Raw genomic sequence first — 23,416 nt, 5'->3', positions numbered from 1 at the left:
ATTTGCCAACATCCATCAAAGGACTTGGAATTATATTTTGAGTACCTTTATAAATGCACTGGCTTGGACTTAATACAACCAGACTTTCCTAGTTCTTTTAGATGTATTATAGGATTTTAGATTAGAACTGGAAAGAGCAGTAGAGGCCATTGAGGTCCAACTTTCTCATTTTGCAGATGAGAAAAATGAGGCTGAGAGTTTAAATGACTTGCCCAGAGTTGCATAATTAGTAAGTGGCTAATTTATGATTTGAACTTGTCTTCTTGACTCTGAGTGCAATGGCCATTGCTCCACCTAGCTGTCTACTTCTCTTGTTTTATTTGGATAACTTTGGTGGAATGGGTGGAAATATTCTATTTTATTCTATCCTACATTTCTATTATAGTTATACTTCACATAAAACAACCCTTTTTTCGAAGGTAAGTGATTGAGTTAGGAAAATATCTCCTATCTCAATTCAGTTTCTGTCCCTGACATGACTGCCTTAGCACACTATATGGCACATGGGAAGTAACTAATAAATGTTAAATTGATTTGCATGATCATGTACTATGGGCAAGTTGCCAATCTACATTAGTGGAAGGAATTTCTAGACCATAAGTTCTGTGACCTTGGTAAAATGGAATTGGTTCCTTACATGAACAGACTGACAAGTTTTGTCATTGCATATGTGATATCTTTGCACAGAAAAAAAATGAAAACAACATCATAATATATTACACTTCATTGACACTTCAGCTGTCCCTGTGTGGTCTCTTAGATCCATGCAACCTTCAAACAGTTTATCCTAACCCCAGTCATTTCAAGGAAGAGACAATTCATTCTGAAGGACTCAATAATACCTACTTTTGTATATCCCAGTAGCCCTTTCTTTTTCCTTTTTAAATAGAAAATTTCCAATATACTATTTCCTGGTGTTGATTTTCCTCTCAACGTCAATGCTCATGTGAATAAAGATTATCTCAGTAGAGAAATTAGGAATTGGGCATGAGGGGAAGCTGTGCTTATTTATAAAGTTTACAAACACATTATAGAAATTGAATTGACTCATTCCTTGTGAGCAAATGAGTATTGGAAATACAATGAGGTTTCCAATTGATGTTCAAGTAATGGCACTATAGGTCCAGATAAAGTCATCCAGAAGTCCAAGCTTGTGATTTAACTCCACTTTGGAGCTTGGGAGCAAACAAAATCTCCTCCATCCAACACTTCCATTTTTTTTGATGTTCTGATCCTGACAAGGATCTCTGAAGGTTCCTTGATGCCACAAACTTATCAATGGAGGCAAGACAAACTTGCTAATGTCCCACCCTTGCAGCTCTGACTTTAAGCTCATTTCCAGTTAACTGGAGATAGGTCACAGGTTTGTTTGTTTTTTTGGTCCTTTTGACTCTCTGGTAGAACTGATCTGAAGCATAGAACTGTATTCATCAGATGTTTTATAGCTATTTACCTCTTACTATTATACAAGTGTAAAGGCACAGCTTTTGTTATATGCTTAATTTACTTGGGTAATTTAGGTGAGGGCTGAAGATGGAACTCTAAACTTTTTTTTTTCAGACCACACAAGGGTAGGACAAGTTTGGATGGGTGTGCTGGAACCCAAACCCTTTCCCTAGTAAGGATTATGTACTTTTGGCTCAGGGGATGGCCAGAGCAGTTGGGGCTCAATAATACCTACTTTTGTACATCACAGTAGCCCTGTCTTTTTCTTTTTTAAATAGAAAATTTTCAATATACTATTTCCTGGTGTTGATTTTCCTTTCAACTCCAATGCTCATGTGAATAAAGGTTATCTCAGTAGAGAAATTAGGAATTGGGCATGAGGGGAAGATGTGCTTATTTATAAAGTTTATAAACACATTACAAAAATTAGCTTGAATTTTTAAATTCTAGAATGTGTCTCATAGGTCTATCTCTTTTCCTTTCTCTCATATATCTGAAGCTTTTAAAACTCACTCAGAGGAATATTTTCAAGGCCTGTGTACTTATTATCTTCTTCTGTGATTTATGGCTCTCCTATATCACTTACCTTTGGCAGAATAGTAGATCACTAAATACCCCATGACTGCTTTATTTCTTTGTTAAAGAGGGATGTTAAGCAAGAAAAGCAATAGGCTTCCAGAATAAAATACATTAAGTTTAAAATTCATGTGGAACTGAGCCCTGTCATCTAATAGCAGAGGAATTATTTTTTTATCTGGGGAATTGTCTCAGGCTTGACAATAACTTGATGAACTCTCCTTTGAGAGGCATAAGGAGTGGACCATCACACCTGTCAGAGCTTGTCCTATAATAACCTTCAAGCATCATAAGTCACCTCCTAGTGATGATGAGGTTCTGGAGTGAAACTTTATTATTGTACTAAGTAATACTGATTCAAACACTGAGTAATGAGTTAAGGTACAATTCTTTCTAATTTATAAATAAATAGCAAACTGGGAAGAATAGATTAAGTATGTCAACCTTGTATTATATCACTCTCAACTTCTCTTATGCATTTATGTCCTGTTTATATTATAGGAAACTGCATACATGTTGCCAGAGACAGCTGAGTGTGGTAGATAGAAGGTGGGAATAGGAGTCAAGATTGAAAATAACCTCTGATACTTATTTGTTGTGTGATCCTAGGCAAATCACATAAGCATCAGTGATTTGGCAACTTTCTCAATTTTCTCAAATAGAGATAGATTCCTGTGGGCTGATTATTGACTTACAAAGTCATAAGAGCATTATCTATGTTGTAGTTTATTTATTTTGTTATACATTTGCCAATTTCATTTGAATTTGGTTCAAGTGTCTGTTCTTGGATACCTCTGCTTTAGACTGTTGTGATATATGAGAGTAGGAAAAATTCTAGCCTCCAAGAAATCCAAAGGCAAATATTGTCTGATATGGGTTTTATGTGACCTCCAGAACTTAGTGCAGTGTTCTCTACTTGTGGCAGATGCTAAACTAATGCTTTTGAGATTGATTTGAATTGAATATGGTGTCAAAGTACCTTATCCTGCAATATCCTCAGTAACTGTCTATAAGTGTCTTCTGTTTTGTATTGCTGTTTCAAAACTCCATTTTTACTGTGTGAATCATTGTACTTGAGTACCACTGTGATGCCTTTTCTGCAGGTTCTTTAAGATGAAATTCAAGAATGTAATCTTTGAGTCTTCCATCTTTGATGAATGCTACTTTGAAGATGTGGTCTCTACTGGGACTTTCTTCAAAAACTGCACTATTGAATCAACCGTCTTCTATAATACAGGTAACAGCACTATCAGGCAGACATTAGGCAGTGATGCTTAGCTCAGAGTAGCTCTCATTAATAATGGTGATCACCAATACTAAAAGACGATGTGGAATAGTAGATAATGTGCTGCCAGAAAAAACTTGGATTCAAGTCTTGTATCTGATACTTTCTGGCAGTGTGACCTTAACCAAATTTCTGAAGTTCTCAATGCTCTAGACCAGTGTTCTAGACTAAAAGGTATGAACAAAATGCTGTACTACCTAGATAGGAGTGTTGTCATATGGGAGTTCATTATCCCAATGAAACCATAGGACCAGCTTCCTTTTTTCTCCTTAATAGCACACATGCACATAGTGTTTCAAGATTTATAAATCACTGTGACATTGCCAGTTCCTAGGATAACCATCTGAAGCAGAAGAGGATGAGGATGGCTCATCATCAGTAGAAAGAACATTCAGAAAACTTCCATAGATTTTAGCCCCAGTTTTATCCTTTAATTATTTTCATGACCTAAAGCAAGTTGCTAAACTCCACATTTCAAGGTTTTTTTTTAATCTGTGAAATGGAAATAAGAATATTAAGTAGGCTATCTCAAAAGGCTACAGAGAAGATAAAGGGAGGAGAAGGGAATAAGTATTTATACATCTCTTATTGTGTTCAAGGTACTGAACAAAATGCTTTTCACAAAAAATTGTCTCATTTTAGATGATGTGTCAGTGCCCTTTGATAACTGCAGAAATAAAGGGAGTTTCCTTACCTGGAAATTCTCTATATCAATGAAATTATGAATATTATCTCTGATCCTATGATTGTCCTTTGTAAGATTAGCTTCATAAAATTAGGGATATCCCACAAATATTTTAAGCTTCAATGAATAACTCATAAATTTACCATACTTGAATTATGTAAATTACAACTCTTACTAATTCCACTTTTTAATTTTAAACCTGATGATCTCTTTTTTACTTAGAATTTTGAACAGTTAATTACATTTTTAAAAGATTTCTCTCTCCCCCCCACCTGAATTAGCTATAGACTGCTTTGACTTGGAGAACTTCCTTTGCTAAATGCTGACACATTGCTTGCCACCCATGGAGACAGCTTATGTTTATAATTCAACTATCTGTCTCCCTGCCTCTTCCATTCTTCTTAAATTTCAACAGACATTTATTAAACACCTATTATAAATTCAAGGCACAGCACTAGGAACTAGGATAGAGCTGAAGATAAGATGCCTTCAGCAAGCTTATATTTAAAGAGTAAACTTCTTTCCTTTATAGATCTCTATCACCATAAATTCATTGGTTGTCGATTCATCAACTCCACCTTTTTGGAACAAAAAGAGGGGTGCCACATGGACTTTGAAGAAGACAATGACTTCCTAATTTATCTTGTTAGCTTCCTTGGTAGTCTATCTGTTTTGCCTGGCAACATTGTATCAGCTCTGCTTATGGACAAAATTGGGAGAATCAAGATGATTGGTGAGCTTGGGGACAGTGATGGGGGGTGTATATATATATATATATATATATATATATATATATATATATATATATATATATATAACTTAGGAGAGTTGTTTATTGTTCCAATAAGCATCTTTGTGGTTATAAAGACATCATTTATTCTCTCTGGGACTCAGTTTTCTCATCTGCAAAATGAATAGAATCATACTTGCTCCCTTTATCTCACAAAGTTTTGTGAGAATGTGATGAAATAATAATAGAAAGTTTTTTGGTTTTGTTTTTAAGACAGTAGAAAAACCTAACGAGTAGAAAACTTTATTAAGGGGAAAACTTGTTCTAAAACACTGTGCAATAAAGAGAAAATTATCTACCTCCCCCTCTCCTTCCTTCAAGGCAGTTGGGGTTAAGTGGCTTGCCCAGGGTCACACAGTTAGGGAATGTTAAGTGTTAGAAGACAGATTTGAACTCAGGTCCTCCTGACTTCAGGGCTGGTGCTCTATCCACTGCGCCCACCAAGCTGCCCCAAAAAAGTTATGAAGGGCAGAGAATGCAGAGAGAGCACCACATGCCAATCTATGTTATGGCCTTGTTAATTAACTCTTGGGATAATCCCTACCTTACCCATCTCCTTTTATTTGTCATGCAGAGACAATGCAGTGCAATAGAAACCACACTGGTCTAGCAATCAGAAGGGTTTGCTTAGGACTCAATTCTGTTCTTTATGTGTTGGCTGACTTTGGGCAAATCACTCTTTGAGCCTAATGGCTCAAATGGCAACAACTGTTCATTTTTGATGAATAGGTAACATTTTGAGGGAATAGATTTCTCACTCTTTTAATATTTTACAGTTATTAGGCAAGGTTGAGAAGAGAAAGCCCCCCCCCCCCCGTTTTTTTTCCTCATCATGAAATCCCTAATAGATAATGTTAATTTGTAGTTGTTCATATACTAAGTAGTGGAATAAATGTATTTTCTTTCCTTTCTCCCTTCCTTCCTTATCAGTGTTAAGTGACTTGTCCAAGGTCACACAACCAATGTCTGAGGTCAGATTTGAACTCTGACTTTCCTGTCTCAAAGACCAGTGTTCTATCCATTGTGCTACTTAGTTGCTCCTAGTATAAATATTTCTTGAATTGAATTGAATTATTTCACTGGCTGTAGGCTTAAGATGATTTTTAGAATATAAAGTAAAGGGTAATAATGAAAAACTGGACGTAATAGAGTTTTTAAAATTATCTGTTGACACTTTTTTCCCTACTGGCATATGTATTTTCCCACCAGCCCTGAATTATCCCTTGTAAAAAGAAAAAAAAAGAATGCATATAGCATTCTCTAGTACCCCACTTTTTTGCTGATAAACATTTTTATGTTCTAATATGTTCATAAGGACAAATACTTAGTTAAACATTAAAGATTCTCTATTTCCAAAGGTTCCATTCCATAAAAGTCTGTTGGGGAGGCAGGCTCTCATCTCCAGGTACTCCCCAAACTGTCATTTCTATCTCTAAGTGCCCTTCATTTTCTTTGTCTCTTCCCCAGCTCTGGGGGAAGTATTGACAATATTGTCTTCTTCCTCCCCTCCCAGTTTTGGTTTCTCTACTTAAATGTTCATTTTTCTTTGGAGGGGTCCATGCCTCACTGTGCCAAGTGGGCTTTCCCCCCTCAGCTCTTTTTCCTTCCCTCATTTTGAGACCCACCAGTGAGATTTGTTTCATCTTCCAAAATTCCAAAAGTCCCTCATTTGGGGAAGATTTCAATTTTCTTCCAGTCTTCCCCTCCCCCTTCAAAAAAAATCAATTCCTTCCAAAAGAAGAGAAGCTGGGGCAACAAACAGAACACTTCCCATCACCATCTCTTTCATTTTCTGCCATCTTTTCCACTTAACACAATTTCTACACTGGGCTCATTCCCCCAGGTCCTAGGTTTCTGTTTTGTGTTGAATTTACTTTTTTTCATATTGAAAAGATTTCCCCTACCCCCCAAATAAAGAGGAAATGAGGGGGGAAACCCTATGAAACAAAAAGATTCTCTATTTTCCATGTGCTTAAATTCATATATATGCTTAAGTGCATACATATGTATTGTGTATGTGTATATATATATATATACATATACACACATGCATGCATACACACCTGCATGTGTGTATGTATGTGTATCTTGTACAAAGGCATACTGGAAAGTTTTTTCTGACTAGTTTATTGAAACAATAGCTTTGTCTTTGGCCTAATTTCCCTTTGTATTTTCTCTTTTCTGGAAATCTCAACTGTTCAATAGTTTCATTTGTCATCTATATGCAGATGACTGCCAAATCTATTTCTTTCATACTCTATTTCAAAGAGCTTGCTACAATTTTTACTTTGATGTCCTCCTTGTACTTCTAACTCAACATTTCTAAAAGAGGAAATTCCCACCTGACCTCCTCAATCTGCCCTTCCCCAAACATCTTTATGTCTGTTGATGAAATTGCTGTAGAAAGTTGACCTCCCCCTCCCCATGACTTCCTTGTATAATCTTTCCTCCACCCTCAAAGAACTGTCATTTGATCCATTTATCCCTGCTAACTATCATCTCATTTGTTTTCTTTCTTTTGTGCTAAACTCCTCAAATAAGATTGCTGTAATGGATGCCTCTGCTAGCCTCTCCTCATTCTATTTCTTTCTACAGCCAGTGGTCTAAGTAATTTTCTTAAAGTGTAGACCAGACTAAGTCATCCCAAAGACTTAATAAACTCTAGTGGCTCCTTGTGACTTGCAGCATCAAATAGAATATTCTCTGGTTATCCAAGCTATATTCATAAACTACGCCTATCTCTCCTGACCTACCTTTCCATTCTTCTTACCCCTTTCCACATGTTCTGTGATCTAGTGACGCTTTTCCTCAAAGAAGACATTGCATCTCTCCATGCTGTGCATTTTCATTGGTTTTTCCCCCATGCCCAAAATGCTCTCAATTTTCCATGTCTGCCTCTTGATGGCATTTGCTTCCTTGAAGTCCCAATTAAAATCCTACTTTCTATAGATCATTCTAATGTCCTCTCAGTTTCAGTGTCTTCCGTCTGTTATTTCCAAATCTTCCTATATATAACTTGCTTGTTCATAGTTTTTGCTTGCAAACAGATGCTGGCTTTTGTCTTTCTTTTTATCCTTAGTGCTTAGCACAGTGCCTGGAACATCATATGGGCTTAATAAATAATTATGGAATGATTGGTCAACCAGACACAACATGAGGAATTATACAAAATTTTAAAGCTGGTTATTGTCTGAAAAGAAGAGAGTAGAAATCAAAACTCAGAAGAGAACAATACTGATGATTCAGTTACACAAATTCAGTTGTGTAAGATCTGATCTTTTAGCTACATAACATTTTAAGGTTTATAAAACACTATACAAATATTATTTCATTTACCTTTACAACAATCCTGAGAGGTAAGTGCAAATCTATAAAATGGGAGTAACGATTCTATAGATGGGGGCAATAATTACAGATCTGTAAAAGAGTAATCAAAGCATCTGACAAGGCAAGTAAAATGATATCAAAGAATTATACTTGTGAAATCATGTACAACATATTTCCATATGAGCCATATTGCAAAAAGATGAAAAAATTAGAAAATCATACTTCATTTTATACCCAGAATTCCTCAATTCTCTCTGTGGAGGTGGATAGCCTTCATCTTGAGTCATTCAGAATTGGGAAGCTTCTGGTTTTTTTGTGCGTCTGTTTTCAGAGCTAGTTCGGGGGGGTTGAATTTTTTGGGCCTTCCAGTGTGTTGTGATATGGGTAGAGGCATGGTCACTGCTCTCCTGGTCTGTGCTCTGGTCTTTTTCCAGAAAGGGCCACTTCTTCCCTGCAACTGCAAGCACTGGCTCTTGTCTGAAAAACTAGTGCTCCTTTCAACCGTAGGACTGTGACCAAGCCCCTGTTTCCCTGTAATCCCTCACAAGACTTCCTCTTTTCCTGGAATTGTGCCCCAGAATTGCATATGGGCAATAGGGTTGCCAGTTAGCACTAGCTGTTCCTAATGCCAGCAGAGGTTTCCTATAATTTCTTTCTGATCAGTTATCTAATCCCCTAACCATCTCTGGACTGAGAGCACCCCAAACTAGGGTTGCTAAGACTGCCTCCAAGGCCCTGCACTGGTGTTCCTGCTCCCTGCAGTGTCACAGATCTCTCTTGTTGACTTCCTAACTTGTCTTAGGCTGGAATAATGTCCCACTCCAATCTTTTGAGGGTTCTACATCTCCAAACTTTGGTTCGAAGAGTTATTTTTAAAGTCCTTTTGGGAGAAATGTTAGGAGAGTTTAGCTGAATTGCTCCTGTATTCCTCCACCTTCTTCCCAATTCACAAACCCTTTAACTCCAAGGCTTCTCAGTCACTTATTCTTGCTTATCATATTATCCTCAGCCTCACTCTTGTGTTGCAGAGGGTTCATCTTCAGCCTCCATACTCCCACACAAACTCTTATTTCCCTTCAACTTTCATTGGAAAGCATCCATGGAACATACTCTCATAACTGCTACTTTTTTTACACCACTGCATACCTAACTCTCAAGGCCCTGATACAATATATACTAGATAGGAAAAGTCTGCCCATTGCCTGACATTTTTATCCATCCCATCAGATTTGCAATAATTTGCTTTCTATATTAATTAGACCTTGGTTGGTCTAATTAATGGTGGGAGGTGGAGAGGAAATCTTCCTGCACCAGGGAACCTCTTTTTGTTGTACACTTGGCCATCCAATGTTGTAAGCCATTTAAGTTCCATTCTCTCAGCGATCTAGACATAAAGCTTGATAATCATCTTGTACTCTTTCCTTTTCTTAATCCTTTATATCAGCTTATTCCCCCAAGTCCTTTGGATTCTGCCTCTGTAAAATTTGTGATATCCCTTCTTTCTTTTTTATTGTTACTGAAGCCATTCTGGCTCAGGTCCTCATTATTTCTCAATTTTGAGTCACAAGATGGCATAGGTGGAGATTAAAGTTGTGGAACTATTTCTCTACAATTGGGAACATTAAGGGTCAAAATGGTACATGCCTATAATGCCTGCCTCTGGGGAGGCTGAAGCTGGCGTATCATTTGAGCTTAGGAATTTTGACAGGTATCCACACTAAGGACTGCACCAATGGGACAAAGCACCAAGAGTGGGCTGCCTAAAGAGCACACATTGGATAAGAGCAGGACTCCCAGATGAGTCAATGGTGGGATCAGGCCATTACATTTCCATTTTCTGGAAAATAGGGAGACTTAGTTTATTTTTAAAAATGATATCATCAAAATATGAACAAGGAAATGGAGAATGTTGCTTTATAGTTCATTGTTTTCTGATAGTCCTCTAGCATAAGGGAGTTTCTTCTGGGAGGACATAAAGTTTATCTATTGAACTTTGTTTTCTATAACTGAGCATACAGTTCCCAATGTCCTTCCAGTATATATGTGGCTATCAATAGGGTAAGGTCTTGTTTGGATACCCAATGTAAGTGTAAAGAAAGACCTATCACCAGGGACGAGGGGGAAAAGGAAACTTTTAGTGAGTTCAAGTACTGAGAATAATGTGCAAAATAACGAGAGTCAGTTAATTGCAAAGCTTTATTACAAGGAATGAGAAAGAGAAGAGGAGAAAGGAGAGGGAGATCTAATGTGCAACTCAAGTTAACACACTGATGTAGATTATATAATTCATGTAAGGACAGTGCTATGTTGAGAAACACAGAGATATGACTCCAGAAGGAAGAGGATGCTCCAGCAGGAAAGCGTGTACTCCAAAATACCCTTTTGAGGATGAAGTTCTTATATCACAATTTTGCATGGCCTTCTCAAAATTGATTGAGTTACATATCAAGGGTCAGGGAGAAATATTGTTTTGGGGATTTGTAATTAGAGAGAGAAAACAAGCTAGAGGTAGACAAAATATTATTTAGACAACACAGCTTTGAAAAATGTTATTGTCAGTATTTTTCCATGAGTATGTTCTATTAGTTTACAACTTCCTTTAAGGGAAGACATTCAGTCTTAATGGTCCTAAAACCATTATAAAATCTTTTAACAATGAATTCCATGCATAGATTTTATAGGCTAAAGCCTCCCTTAAGGGGAGACTGTGATAGTAGTCTTTTTTTTTTTCATTGAATTTTTTTTTAATTTTAATATCTTTTTATTGATAGAACCCATGCCAGGGTAATTTTTTACAGCATTATCCCTTGCATTCATTTCTGTTCCAATTTTTCCCCTCCCTCCCTCCACCCCTTCCCCCAGATGGCAAGCAGTCCTTTACATGTTGAATAGGTTACAGTATATCCTGGATACAATATATGTGTGCAGAACCGAACAGTTTTCTTGTTGCACAGGGAGAATTGAATTCAGAAGGTATAAATAACCCGGGAAGAAAAACAAAAATGCAAGCAGTTTATATTCACTTCCCAGTGTTCTTTCTCTGGGTGTAGTTGCTTCTGTCCATCTTTGATCAATTAAGGCTCTCTTTATCGAAGAGATCCACTTCCATCAGAATACATCCTCAAACAGTATCGTTGTTGAGGTATATAATGATCTCCTGGTTCTGCTCATTTCACTCAGCATCAGTTCATGTAAGTCTCGCCAGTCCTTTCTGTATTCATCCTGCTGGTCATTCCTTACAGAACAATAATATTCCATAACATTCATATACCACAATTTCCTCAACCATTCTCCAATTGATGGACATCCTTTCATTTTCCAGCTTCTAGCCACTACAAACAGGGCTACCACAAACATTTTGGCACATACAGGTCCCTTTCCTTTCTTTAGCATCTCTTTGGGGTATAAGCCCAGTAGAAACACTGCTGGATCAAAGGGTATGTACAGTTTGATAACTTTTTGAGCATAGTTCCAAATTGCTCTCCAGAATGGCTGGATGTGTTCACAATTCCACCAACAATGTGTGATAGTAGTCTTAAGACCACTATGTGTAATCTTACAATATCCACAAAGCTGACAAGTTTGAAATACTGGAACTTAAGTGAAAGGTTAGGTTTGTATATAAAAATAATAGATCTAATGTGTATACAGTGGAGAGGACAGAATTGATTTCAGGATCAAAGCTGTTTGTTTTTTGTCATTGCTGATTTGGAGCTTCATTCCTTTTGTGTATAGTGGGAATTACACTAGTGTAGAACACACCTCTTAGATTGGCTGAGATGACAGGAAAAAGCAATGACAAATGTTGGAAGGGATGTGGGAAAACTGGGACACTGATACATTGTTGGTGGAACTGTGAACAGATCCAGCCATTCTGGAGAGCAATATGGAACTATGCCCAAAAGGCTATCAAACTGTGCTTTGTTCTATTTGTTTACTTTGATTCAGCAGTATCTTTACTGGGCTTATATCCCAAAGATATCTTAAAGAAGGGAAAGGGACCCACATAAACAAAAATGTTTGTGACAGCCCTCTTTATAGTGGCAAGAAATTGGAAACTGATTGGTTGCCTATCAGCTGGAGAATGGCTAAATAAGTTATGGTATATGAATGTTATGGAACATTATTGTTCTATAAGAAATGATCAACAGGATGGTTTTAGAGAGCTCAAGAGAGATTATATGAACTGATGCCGAGTGAAATGAGCAGAACCAGGAGATCATTGTACATAGCAACAACAAGATTATACAATGATCAATTCTGTTGGATGTGACTCTTTTCAAGAGTCGATTCAGACCAGGTTCCAATGATCGTGTGATAAAGAGATCCATCTATACCCAGACAAAGAACTGTAGGAACTGAGTGTGAATCACAACATAACATTTTCACTCTCTTTTTGTTGTTGTTTGCTTGCATTTTGTTTTCTTTCTCATTTTTTCCTTTTTGATTTAATTTTTCTTGTGCAGCAAGATAATTATATAAATATGTATGCATATATTGTATTTAACATATATTTTAATATATTTAACATATATTGGATTACTTATTATTTAGAGGAGGGGTGCAGGGAAGGGGAGGAAATTGGAACACAAGGTTTTACAAGGGTTAATGTTGAAAAATTATCCATGCATATCTTTTGAAAATTAAAAACCTTTAATAAAAATAAAATTAAATTTAAAAAAGACCTGATGGTTGAGATTGGAACCCCAGCTTTCCCACTAAATAGCTGTGTGATTTTGAGCAGTGAGATGATACAGTGGATAGAACACTGGGTCTGGAGTAAACGCCCAGCTCAAATCTAGTCTCAGACACTTGATAGCTGTATGACCCTGGACAAGTCACTTAACTCTGCCTCAGTTTCCTTCAGTTTCCATCTGTAAAATGAGCTGGAGAAGAAAATGGCAAACCACTCTCTTGTATCTTGGCCAAGAAAACCCCAAATGAGGTCATGATGAGTGAAAATGGACAACATAGTTTACCATTGTGTTTCCTTCCTGATCTTTTCCTTGGTTTAAAGATTAGTTCATGGAAGGGATTAACTTTTCTTGAAGTATATTTCTGAATTTAAGTGGTTGGTTGAGAATTTGGCTGAAGATATTGATACCATACTTCTCTCTTTTGGCTCCCTTCAAGGTGGCTCCATGCTGATATCGGCAGTCTGCTGCTTTTTCCTATTTTTTGGCAACAGCGAGTCTGCCATGATTGGCTGGCAGTGCCTGTTCTGCGGGGCCAGCATTGCTGCCTGGAATGCTCTGGATGTGATTACAGTGGAGCTATATCCCACCAACAAAAGGTGAGTACTCCTCTGGGTACTCTAGTGCTTGTCTCCTGAGCTTCGTTTTTGTCTTGCTGTGATCAAGTACAGCTAGAGAAGGGGGAAGAAATTCAAGGGGAATGAGAGGAGATAGGAAGAGAGGGAGATGTCTTCAAGTGTCATAGCTCTTGCCTTATTACAATAACTCTTAGATAACTCTGATAACACAGTGTCAAAAAATAACTATTAAAAACTAATAATAATATTTTATTTTTCCAAATACATGAAAAGATAGTTTTCAATATGCACCTTTGCAAATTCTTGTGTTCTAATTTTTTTTCCTCTTCTCCTTCCTCCTCAAGACAGCAAACAATATGTGCTTAGTACAAATTAAGCATGTGCAATTCTTCCAATCATATTTCCATATTCATCATAATAACTGAGTTTTTTGAACTGACTTCAAATTTTGCATCAGATATTTACTAGCTGTGTGACCATGGGTGGATCACTTAACTTCAGATGATCTAAGTGTCTGATCTATAAAATAGTGAAGACAGTAGTAGCACCTACCTTTCAGCATTGTTGTGAGGAACAAATGAGATTACTACATGAAGTACTTTGGAAATCTTGAAGTGCTATATAAATGTTAGCCATTGGATGGTCAGGTAACAAGTACATTAATGGGTGAATCAGCCTGGATCTCTACTTGTCAGAGTGCAGGAATTTTACTAGAATTAGAGGTCAAGGAAGATTCTTGGTCCCAAGGGACAAGGTCAACCCTCTGTCCCAGGAGAGTATAGGAGCTAGAGGAAGTTGGGAGACCATTTATCTCTATCTCCTGTTATCACTTTCTGCAGCTCTTATTTCTTTTTTGCCCACCAAAAACAGCCACTTAGTATGCATAGTTTTTTATGTACTCTATAGGCCAGAATTGCTATTAGAAAGAAAGTGAGTGGCTAGGAGACCAAGTAGGTAAAGCATTGGACTTAGAGTCAGAAAGACCCGAGTTCAAATCCAGCCTCAAATATTTACTGTTACCCTATCACTTCGTTTGCCTCAGTTTCCCTATCTGTAAAATGAGCTGGAGAAGGAAATGGCAGACCTCTTAAGTATCTTTGCCAAGAAAACCCCCAAAGGGGTCAGAAAGAGTCATGACTGAAAATGACTAAGTAACAATAAAAAAGAAAATAGATGTGATGTCAAATGTAAGTAGAAACTAAAAGGGAGAAGTACATTCAGTTTTCCATATCCCTAAGGCTCTCTAACATTCTTTCTTAATGGCCTAAAATTGTCCAAACTTGGTCACTGGCCTATTTACATCTTATAAAAACTCAGCTCTCAGTCACCCACAGGAGATTATTGTTCTTCCTTTCAACTTGTATTCTAAATCAGGAGGTTTTTTTTCCTGCTGTAAATTTCTTATCTTGAGAATAATAAACAGGAACCATAGGATCATTTATTTAGAACTAGATGGAACCCCAGAGAATGTATTTGAATCCAGGAGTTTTTAATCTTTTTTTTTTTTTAATAAAAACTTTTGGTAGTCTGCTCAAGTCTATGGAATCCTCCTTAGAATACTTTTAAATGAATAAAATAAAGTACACAAGACTTTAATTTTAAAAGTTCAGAAATCCCTGAACCCCCCCCCCCCATTTTACAAATAACAAAGCTGAGGCCCAAGAATGTTAACTGGTTTAAAATCACATTTGTAGTTAGTGACAGAGGTTATAAGATCGCTCAATTATATCTAATGTCATCATGTCTAGCTCTCTTCTACTCTGGTTTACTTTTGTTCTTTTCTTTTCTCTACAGAGCAACAGCTTTTGGTATCCTCAATGGCATCTGCAAATTCGGGGCCATCTTGGGAAATTCCATCTTTGCTTCCTTTGTAGGAATAACCAAAGTGGTTCCCATACTTTTGGCTTCTTCTTCTCTGGTGGGGGGAGGCCTGATTGCCCTTCGATTGCCAGAGACTCGAGAACAAGTCCTGATGTGAACAACTTGGAGAAAAAGCAAAGACCTGCAGAGACATATCAAAGAAAATTGATATGTCTCCACTCTTGCTATTTATCACTTTCTGGTGGATATCTCAGATAACAGGAGAAGAAAAGCTAATTTTGAGACCCATAGTTTAGGACCAGTTTCAACTGTGAGAATGCTCTGACCTCAGTGGATTGTTTTGGTGGTAACCGATAACCACCCAAAGGAACACAGAGCTTTGTGCAGTGCCTTAGGTCTCCCTAGCCTAAGGCACAGGGAGTAAAGGTACAGTGTCTCCTCTTCCAGTGAGTGCACATACTGTGCAGGAGTGAAGGGGGCCATCTCTGCTTCTTTCTCTTAGATGAGGCATAAGTCATGGTTTGCATTTCAATATTACTTTTCAGCTAGGCTCCTTCACAGATTATGTCAGGTTAGAAAAGTTAACAAATTGTTTTAAAAATTAATTCTATCTTTTTGATTTTTGATATGAGAGAAAAGTGTGTGTATGTGTTTTAAAAGATTTTAAAATGCTACCTGTTTCAATTTCCTTTTAAAAATTCATGTAGAAGCATCCCAGATGCCCCCAAACAGAACCAAATATATAACTATTTGGAATAGAATTTGTTGAAATTGACCATGGTCCTCCATCTTTGTTCTATTCATTAGATTGAAATTATAAAATCCAATATAATTGATGGGAAGTTTATTTTTAATTTAGTTTTATTAGAAGGTGATGCAAACCAAATGTATACATATAATGACATGTCAAAAGCGGGTATTTGGACATTAAAATCTAGAATATGGAATTTAGAGATGCTTAGTAGCATTTCACCCATATTTGGGAAGGTATTGTTTTGGGGTACCAGTAGATATGGGTCAGATGGAATGAAATGTAAGCACTTTTTTATAGCCACTTAACCTGTTATCTAGAGGATGCACTAGCAAGCTCATATTGTACAGTCCATTTAACCCAGGCACTTTTCTCTGCATAGGTGGATTAGTTAAATTTTATATGTTGTAGAGATTACCCATGAAATACAAATATATGATCCTAATGACCGGAATTTGACTTTTACCACTTATTGGGACTCAAAGTAAAATGAGTTCAGTGACCTTTGGCTATCATCTTGTTGGCAATAACAACACGCTATTCAATGGGGTGAAAAAATGGTCAAATTTTCACAAAGTGTAGATTCCTTTCAATCATTTTAACAGTTAGCCAGGTTAGCATCTGTCAAAAGAGAACATGTCTCATGGGCAGGCATTGCTACTGTGCAAATACTACCTGCCTGTATTTCTTTCATTCAAAGCCTTTCCAGTGTTGGAGGAGAGAATGGAATATTTACTCAATCAGTTTTCCAATACTCAATATTTTAAGAAAGTTGTTCTGGAATGATTAAATCTAGAACTTAGATGTGACTAATCATATTGGATACCTTGTATAGAAATAGGGGCCATAGATGGAATGGTTGCCTCTTTATTATACATAGCATTTATTTTGCACATTGATTTGCAGTGTGCTCTCTGACTGTTAAATAAATGTGATTATTTACTATAAGGAATACTTACTCATGTAAAAATAATAACTGCATTTACATTGACTATTCAGAAGTCTTCAGTTTTGGAGCGAGTTGTTTAGATTTAGAGATAATTTGAGATTGTCTCATTCAATACTCTCTTGAGTGTAGCTTTTTCAGCCTTTTCTTTGCTTCTCTATTTGATCTTGGCCCTATCGCTATGTACACTCCCATTCTAAGATTTCTTTTTCTTCTTATTTTATGTCAAAGAAAGAAGTCACATCATCACTAGCAACATGATCTTAAACCTTATTCCACCCCCTGCTTCCCATTCATATATTTTGTAACTTCATGTTAATTGCCCTGCTATTAATGGTGTATAGGGTGTAACTAATGTGAATGCTACCTCTTTTATGAAAGATTTTATGTATATAGTAATATTTGCCACATATAAAATGTTTTGGCTAACTTTATAAGGAAAGATCATCTATTCCCATGATTTCCATGACTCCTGTCATATAAGTCTTCAGTAGAAGACCAGTTTAATGGATAATCCCACTTAAAGAAGTCACAGGCTGTTGGATCCTGTATTTCTACTTATGATTGATCTTTTGGATCCTGAAAGTGATGAACGGGGGAGTACTGGAACAGTGGTTATAGCTCTAGGTTCAATTTTAGTCAGTTCTCCAAGTTCTGTCTTCTCAATTTATAGGCATCACTGCACCATTTCTATTGCTGCTTAAACCAACTCCCAAACCAACCAAGTGCAACTTTCATCCTATCCATCACTGAGTCCCCCATAAACAGTGCACCTAGTCTTCCACAGCCTTTAAATATGAAGGATAACCCAGCAGTGGCTCAGCCACTTTCCCCATGCTGTCATGGTGGTTGAGAAGGATAGCATTCATTAAACATCGTCTGGAGGGCATACCATTAGGGAAGATGATTGGTTTCAAGGCAATCCCTTAAATAAAACTTGATCGATTCTTTGTTGTTTTAGTCAGAAAAGGAAATGTAAAAGGGCATAGTATGAGACTATATTTTGACAGTAAAACTGGTATGCCTTTCATGATTTTTCTGTTCTTTAGAAATAGCAGAGGTAGCATTGTATAGAGGAAAGTCCGTCTTAATATTAGAAATGCCTGGGATCATGTACCATCTTGACACATATTAGCTTTGTGACTATGACGAGTCAATCCCTTAGCTCCTCATCCCCAATCCCAAGTCCTGTTAAACAATAAAATTACAGATAAGAATCCCAGATGCACCAGCAGGAGTTCCCCAAGCCATTAAATAATTAGTTTAGACTGATAATAATATTTTAAAGAATTGCCCCAATAAATTATAGGGTTTTTTGGAAACTTCATTAGGATATTTTAACACTTTATAGGGCTGAATTCAGACAATTGATTTTTACTGAAAACAGCAGTACTTAACTTTGTGAACTTTTCACATGAGACAAACCACAGATATTCTCTTATTCACAGTCTTTAACAATATCTTCTTAGATTTGTTCAATTTTTTTTCTCAGATTTTTGTTAATTAATGGACCTTGGATTTCATACCCCAAAATTCCTTAAGCAATGAGATTTTAGCAACTTTAATGTTTCCTAAATTTTTTGATGATGGGTTCACATGAGTAGTAATTGTAAAATGTCAATTTCTAGACCTCATAGAGCTAATAAACACCTATAGGCTTCTCCAATTAATTAAAGTTTGCTGAAAACAGATGGCACTCTGAGGATTCTCTTCTTCTCAGTTTAGTTTGCCAGAATTTGATTCCCTATATCAACACAGATAAGATAGATAGCAATAATAGCAATTTCTAGCATTAATGTTGTGCTTTAGGTTTGCCAAATCCTTTATAAATGCCATCTTATTTATTTATTTAATTTTACAGAAGAGCAAACTGAAGTAGCCTGAGATCAAGTAATTTGTCTGGGGTACACAGCTAATAAATGATTATGGTTGAGTTTGAACTTACGGTCTTTCTGGTAGCAAGTCTAGTACTCTATCCCTTCACTACAGTTTCTCAATTTTTTTTTTTTTTGTTACTCACTGAAACATTTTATTTTTCAAATAGATGGATCTAGACCATTGATTAGTAGGTCCGACAGAGGGTGGGAGTGCAGAGGATTATTGGAAGGCAGTTCATAATTAGATAAAAGATAAAGTGTAGAGTTAGAAATGAAAATACATTAATTCAAGATAAATCATTTCCTTAGAAAAGACGTTCTTAACTATTTTTGTGTCATGGATCCTTTGGGCAATCTGGTGAAGCTCATCGACCCCATCTCAGAGTCATATTTTTAAGTCTATAAAATAAAGTGCATAGATTATAAAGGAAATCAATAATAATGAACTATAGTTATCTCCCCATTTCTTCCTAAAATAGTTGGTCAACCTCAGGTTAAACCCCCTCTGAAAACAATAGAATTTCAGAGAGTTGGAAAGGACTTCATAAATCATGTAGTCTAATCCAAACTTACACAGAAATCATCTTTATATTATTCCCAAAGAGTTGTCATCTATCCTTTTCTTCAAAATCTCCATTGATAGTGACCTCTCTACTAAAGTAGCTTTTTGTAAAACTCTAGTTGTTGAGAAGAATTTTTCCCCTCCTTAAACTAACCAGAATATATAGACACACATTTGTAATATATTGCCTTTTTCTTATCTGCTTATACAGTTATGACAAATTATCTTAAGATTATTTGATAACACAAAATATGTTAAAGTGGTAGTGAAAATTCTCTCAGCATAAGTCCCGCATAAATAAAGCCAGGTAGTTTGCATATAGCTATACATAAAGCTATATAATATATGCATGTATATCTAATAGGCCATAACCCTTCTGAATTGGCTGAAAAATATATTAGTGCATCTCATACCTATAGTAGAGACATTAAGAGTTGATAGTAGTGTTATTAACCAAAATTGAGTTTTTTTGTGTTGGGCATATTTCTTTCTTTCCCATCCATACCTTTCAAATTTTTTTCTAGTTGTGGACCTGTAGACTTCAGTGAAAGTACTAAAGATTTTAGATTAGTGATTGACAGAGAATTTGATTTACACATGGTCAGAAATCTGTAGTCATAACTTTTTGATTGTACATTACATTTATTATTGAAATTTAAAGTGATATCACTTACTTCTAAATATCCTTGCCTCAACTTCTCCTTAACTATTGTGTCCATAGGAAGTGATGGAGAGTATTAGACACCACAAAACTAACAGTCTGACTTATTAATAATATCATAAGAATTCTTTGTTTTAGAAATTGTACTTTGAACAGAATAAAAAACAAGATTTTGAAGGAAAAGTAAAATAAAAAATAACTGACCTCATATTGATACTACTTATCACAATATGTATTGCTTATTCTCCTTTAAACTACCTTCTTCTCTCCACCTTTTTTTGGCTTTTTTTGATACAGAGGACGTTACATGTTTTGGGATATTATATGAGACACAGCCCACAGGACAGTCTGGGAATATGTCAAGTTGATGCAGCTTTTGAATTTGAGACGTGCTTTAAGCAAATTCTCTTTAATGTACAGAGATAGGGTATAGAATTTAGATGCATGCTTTTGTGCTTACAGTGAGGTTTCCACAGAGACAAATCAGGAAATGCCAGAGAAGTTAGTTACAGAGGTTAAATAAAAAAGTAAAATGTGTTAAAATATTTAATTATTACTGAGTAGTGAGGCATGTACATAGCAAATTGAGAATATACCATCCATTTCAAAACCTTCCTTTCCTCAAAAACACATTTAGATTGCCCTAGACTGTGGTTTGCATGTCTTAAACATATTACAATATTTTCAAAAGCATGGATGTGTATTCAGTAAAAGAAAAAACAAGATCCCCTCATCTGTTCTCTATCAATGTGAATGTGGAAATATGTATTTTGAAACAAGTGGGTTAGTTCGATTTCTCTCAGCTGACATTCCTGATGGGGGTATATGACAAGGAGTTTACATTCAAAAAGAAATGCACAGCCTTCCATCTCTAATGTAATAAAATATCAGTAATTCAAGCTAAAAAGAAATATGAATTTATGATCATTCTAATAGGGGCTAAACTGAAGCTTGCCTTTGCCATACCCATCTATGGAAAGAAAAAGAATGGTCAGATAAATTGACAGTATAAGCAAAATAAAAAGGAGAAGTTTTAAAAACTACTTGAGAATTATTAAACTCTTCAAGAACCTCTTTTTTTTTTTTTTTACAAAAAATAAACATACTAATATCTCATTACCAATAAAAAATTCATTCAGCATTTACCTTTAGGTATTCTACTAGGTCACTATTTTTCTTGGCCTTGGTTCAGCCACCCTAAGTTCTTGAAAGCAAAACAAAGCAAAGTAAAACAACATTTCTTTAAAAAAAAATACAACAAAACCCCCAAACCCAAACAACTTAAAAATGAAGTTTTGTCACCAATTTAATCTTTGTCCAAATTAATGGGGTGTTATATACTATAATTAAACAAACACTTATGAAGTTCAAATTATGTGCCAGGCACCGTTAGTTGTTGAGAAAACTGACAATAAACAAATAAATCCCCACTCTTAAGGAACTTATGTTCTTTTGAGAGATTCAGTAAATATACAAAGGAAGAATTCACTTATTTAAGTTATTGCTATCCCATGTAACAGCGGCTTTAAATGCAATTTTTCCACTCAAATACTTGTTGTGATATCAAACTACATTACAAATGATTTAAAAACTATGATAATGAAGATGTCATTGAAATGTGATTTGGAATTTGGACTGAGGGAAAAGTGTACAATCCATTGTCCTGCTTATTGTCAGGATGAGATGAGATGAATCTTTTAGTGAAATCCAAGTGTTGGATCAAAAAAAGTTGTTGGAAGGTATTGTGAATATAGAAGAGGTCTACATTAAACTCCCCTTCTCCCTACAAAGATGATAAAGAGAAGAGAGGAAGGGATTCATATATAATGTGAATACAAACACTTGTATAATGTGTCCAGCATTTCTATGTAAAATAATGAATGAGCTTAAAGCATAAACTCATTTCATTCAAATCACTTTTGGAAAGTCACCTGGAAAATAATAGTAAAAAAGGTGAGACTTTGGGCCTATGAAAAACAAGACATGAGTAGAATAAAATAAAAAAAATCTTGAAATGTATTTAATATATATAATCAGCTAGTTTGGACAGCCTGTTTTTTAGGATTTGAAAATAGAATTTAAAAGATGCAGGTATCTAACAACTAATAGTATATATATTTGCCAATTTTTGCAATATTTCAAATATCTATATTAAAAATGACTTGTATATTCAATTTATCAAGAGCTAGAGGGCATATTTTGGGCTATTTTTGCCTGAGATTAGATCTTGGGTTTTGATCCATTTGGATGATGGAGGACACTAAATCCAATACTCTAGATACTGTTTTTTGTAAATATTGGACACTATACCCTATGTAATTAGTTGAATAGAAAAAGAGATGATGTAATAAGCTAAACCTTTCCAAATATACTTGATTTTTGGATGAATACTTGCAAACCCCTCTACTTATTCCTACTCAGATAATTCATTCAGGCTAAATGAAAGATGGTCAAAGGAATAGTGTTGGAAAACTGAGATGCTCCATTATATCAGTTATCTCTGTATTAGGAGAAGTAGTATCTAAGGAAAATATATCAGAGGTATTGCCAGAGGTGCCATCTATGGAAAAATATATGAAGAATTGGCTGATCATTCTTGAGCTGCTCAGAATGGTTTGTTAGTTACAATACTAAAATTTTCTTAGGCACCATTACAACTTTGTTGCCTCAGTCCTCTGACTGGATAGGACAGTTTTCTTGTCTTAAAATTGTTCCTAGTCTTGAATTGTTGAGTTGTAATGTTAATCTAATCTGAAAATGGCTATGTTTGTGGGCTGTGTAAATAAAGATGAACCCTCTGAATATAATAGTTTGTAAGTTTGTAAATGACTTTATCATCTATAAAAAGTGCTTTGTATGCACAGCAAATGTTCTGAATGATGTTGCTAACTAATGAAACATCCAAGGAAAGAGAGAGAATATTTGCCTTGGAGGACTTCATTGTTTGTTGAAAAACTCCTTTACTTTGTGATTAGCAACAGTCATTTGTGTTTTAGAGTGTATGCAATAGGAAACATACCCATTCCAGTCTTGCACTGTTTTATCTCAAATTCATTAATTTCATTGGCCATTTCAATGGCTCTTAAGTCTTGAAAGGGAAGTCAGCGAGTGGAGTATAAAGAGATTCTAACAGCCCAAAAAACCACAAAATCTAGCATGGTCTCAAATTGTCTTCAATGTGGGTTTCACTGTAAATAATTTCAAATGTAGTGCAATTTACTGGACTATTTCAATGTCAGTCTGCTCTGCTCGGTCTGCATGTATGAAATGGCCAAGTTCACTCTTTAATTGCTTTTTGTTTCATTTTTTGTTTTATTTTCTTTAATTGGACCTCATCTAATGGTCAAATAGAAAGTGGGAATGTATTTTGAGATTATTCTTTTTATTTATTAAAAAACTAGAAGAAAATAATGGCTA

General features: G+C 35.8%; 1 protein-coding gene across 3 annotated transcripts in view; it reads left to right on the top strand.

The window, feature by feature from the left end:
* The window catches only part of SV2B (synaptic vesicle glycoprotein 2B), a 170,842-nt gene extending 149,755 nt beyond the window's left edge, over positions 1-21,087 (top strand). For 2 of the 3 annotated variants that reach the window (XM_051981054.1, XM_051981055.1), the window contains exons 10-13: positions 3,126-3,259; positions 4,525-4,725; positions 13,243-13,402; positions 15,176-21,087. In XM_051981054.1, coding sequence (XP_051837014.1) covers positions 3,126-3,259; positions 4,525-4,725; positions 13,243-13,402; positions 15,176-15,359 — 679 coding nt within the window. In that variant the 3' untranslated portion in view covers positions 15,360-21,087. Of the gene's footprint in view, positions 1-3,125; positions 3,260-4,524; positions 4,726-13,242; positions 13,407-15,175 lie in introns of those variants that run through there. The other variant, XM_051981056.1, reaches the window with a different exon arrangement.
* The last annotated feature ends 2,329 nt before the right edge of the window (positions 21,088-23,416 follow it).

Source organism: Antechinus flavipes, chromosome 2 (assembly GCF_016432865.1).
Source record: "Antechinus flavipes isolate AdamAnt ecotype Samford, QLD, Australia chromosome 2, AdamAnt_v2, whole genome shotgun sequence".
NCBI classification, from domain to species: Eukaryota; Metazoa; Chordata; class Mammalia; order Dasyuromorphia; family Dasyuridae; genus Antechinus; species Antechinus flavipes.
Note: the sequence above shows the minus strand (reverse complement) of the source record. Positions and strands in the feature narration are given on the sequence as shown.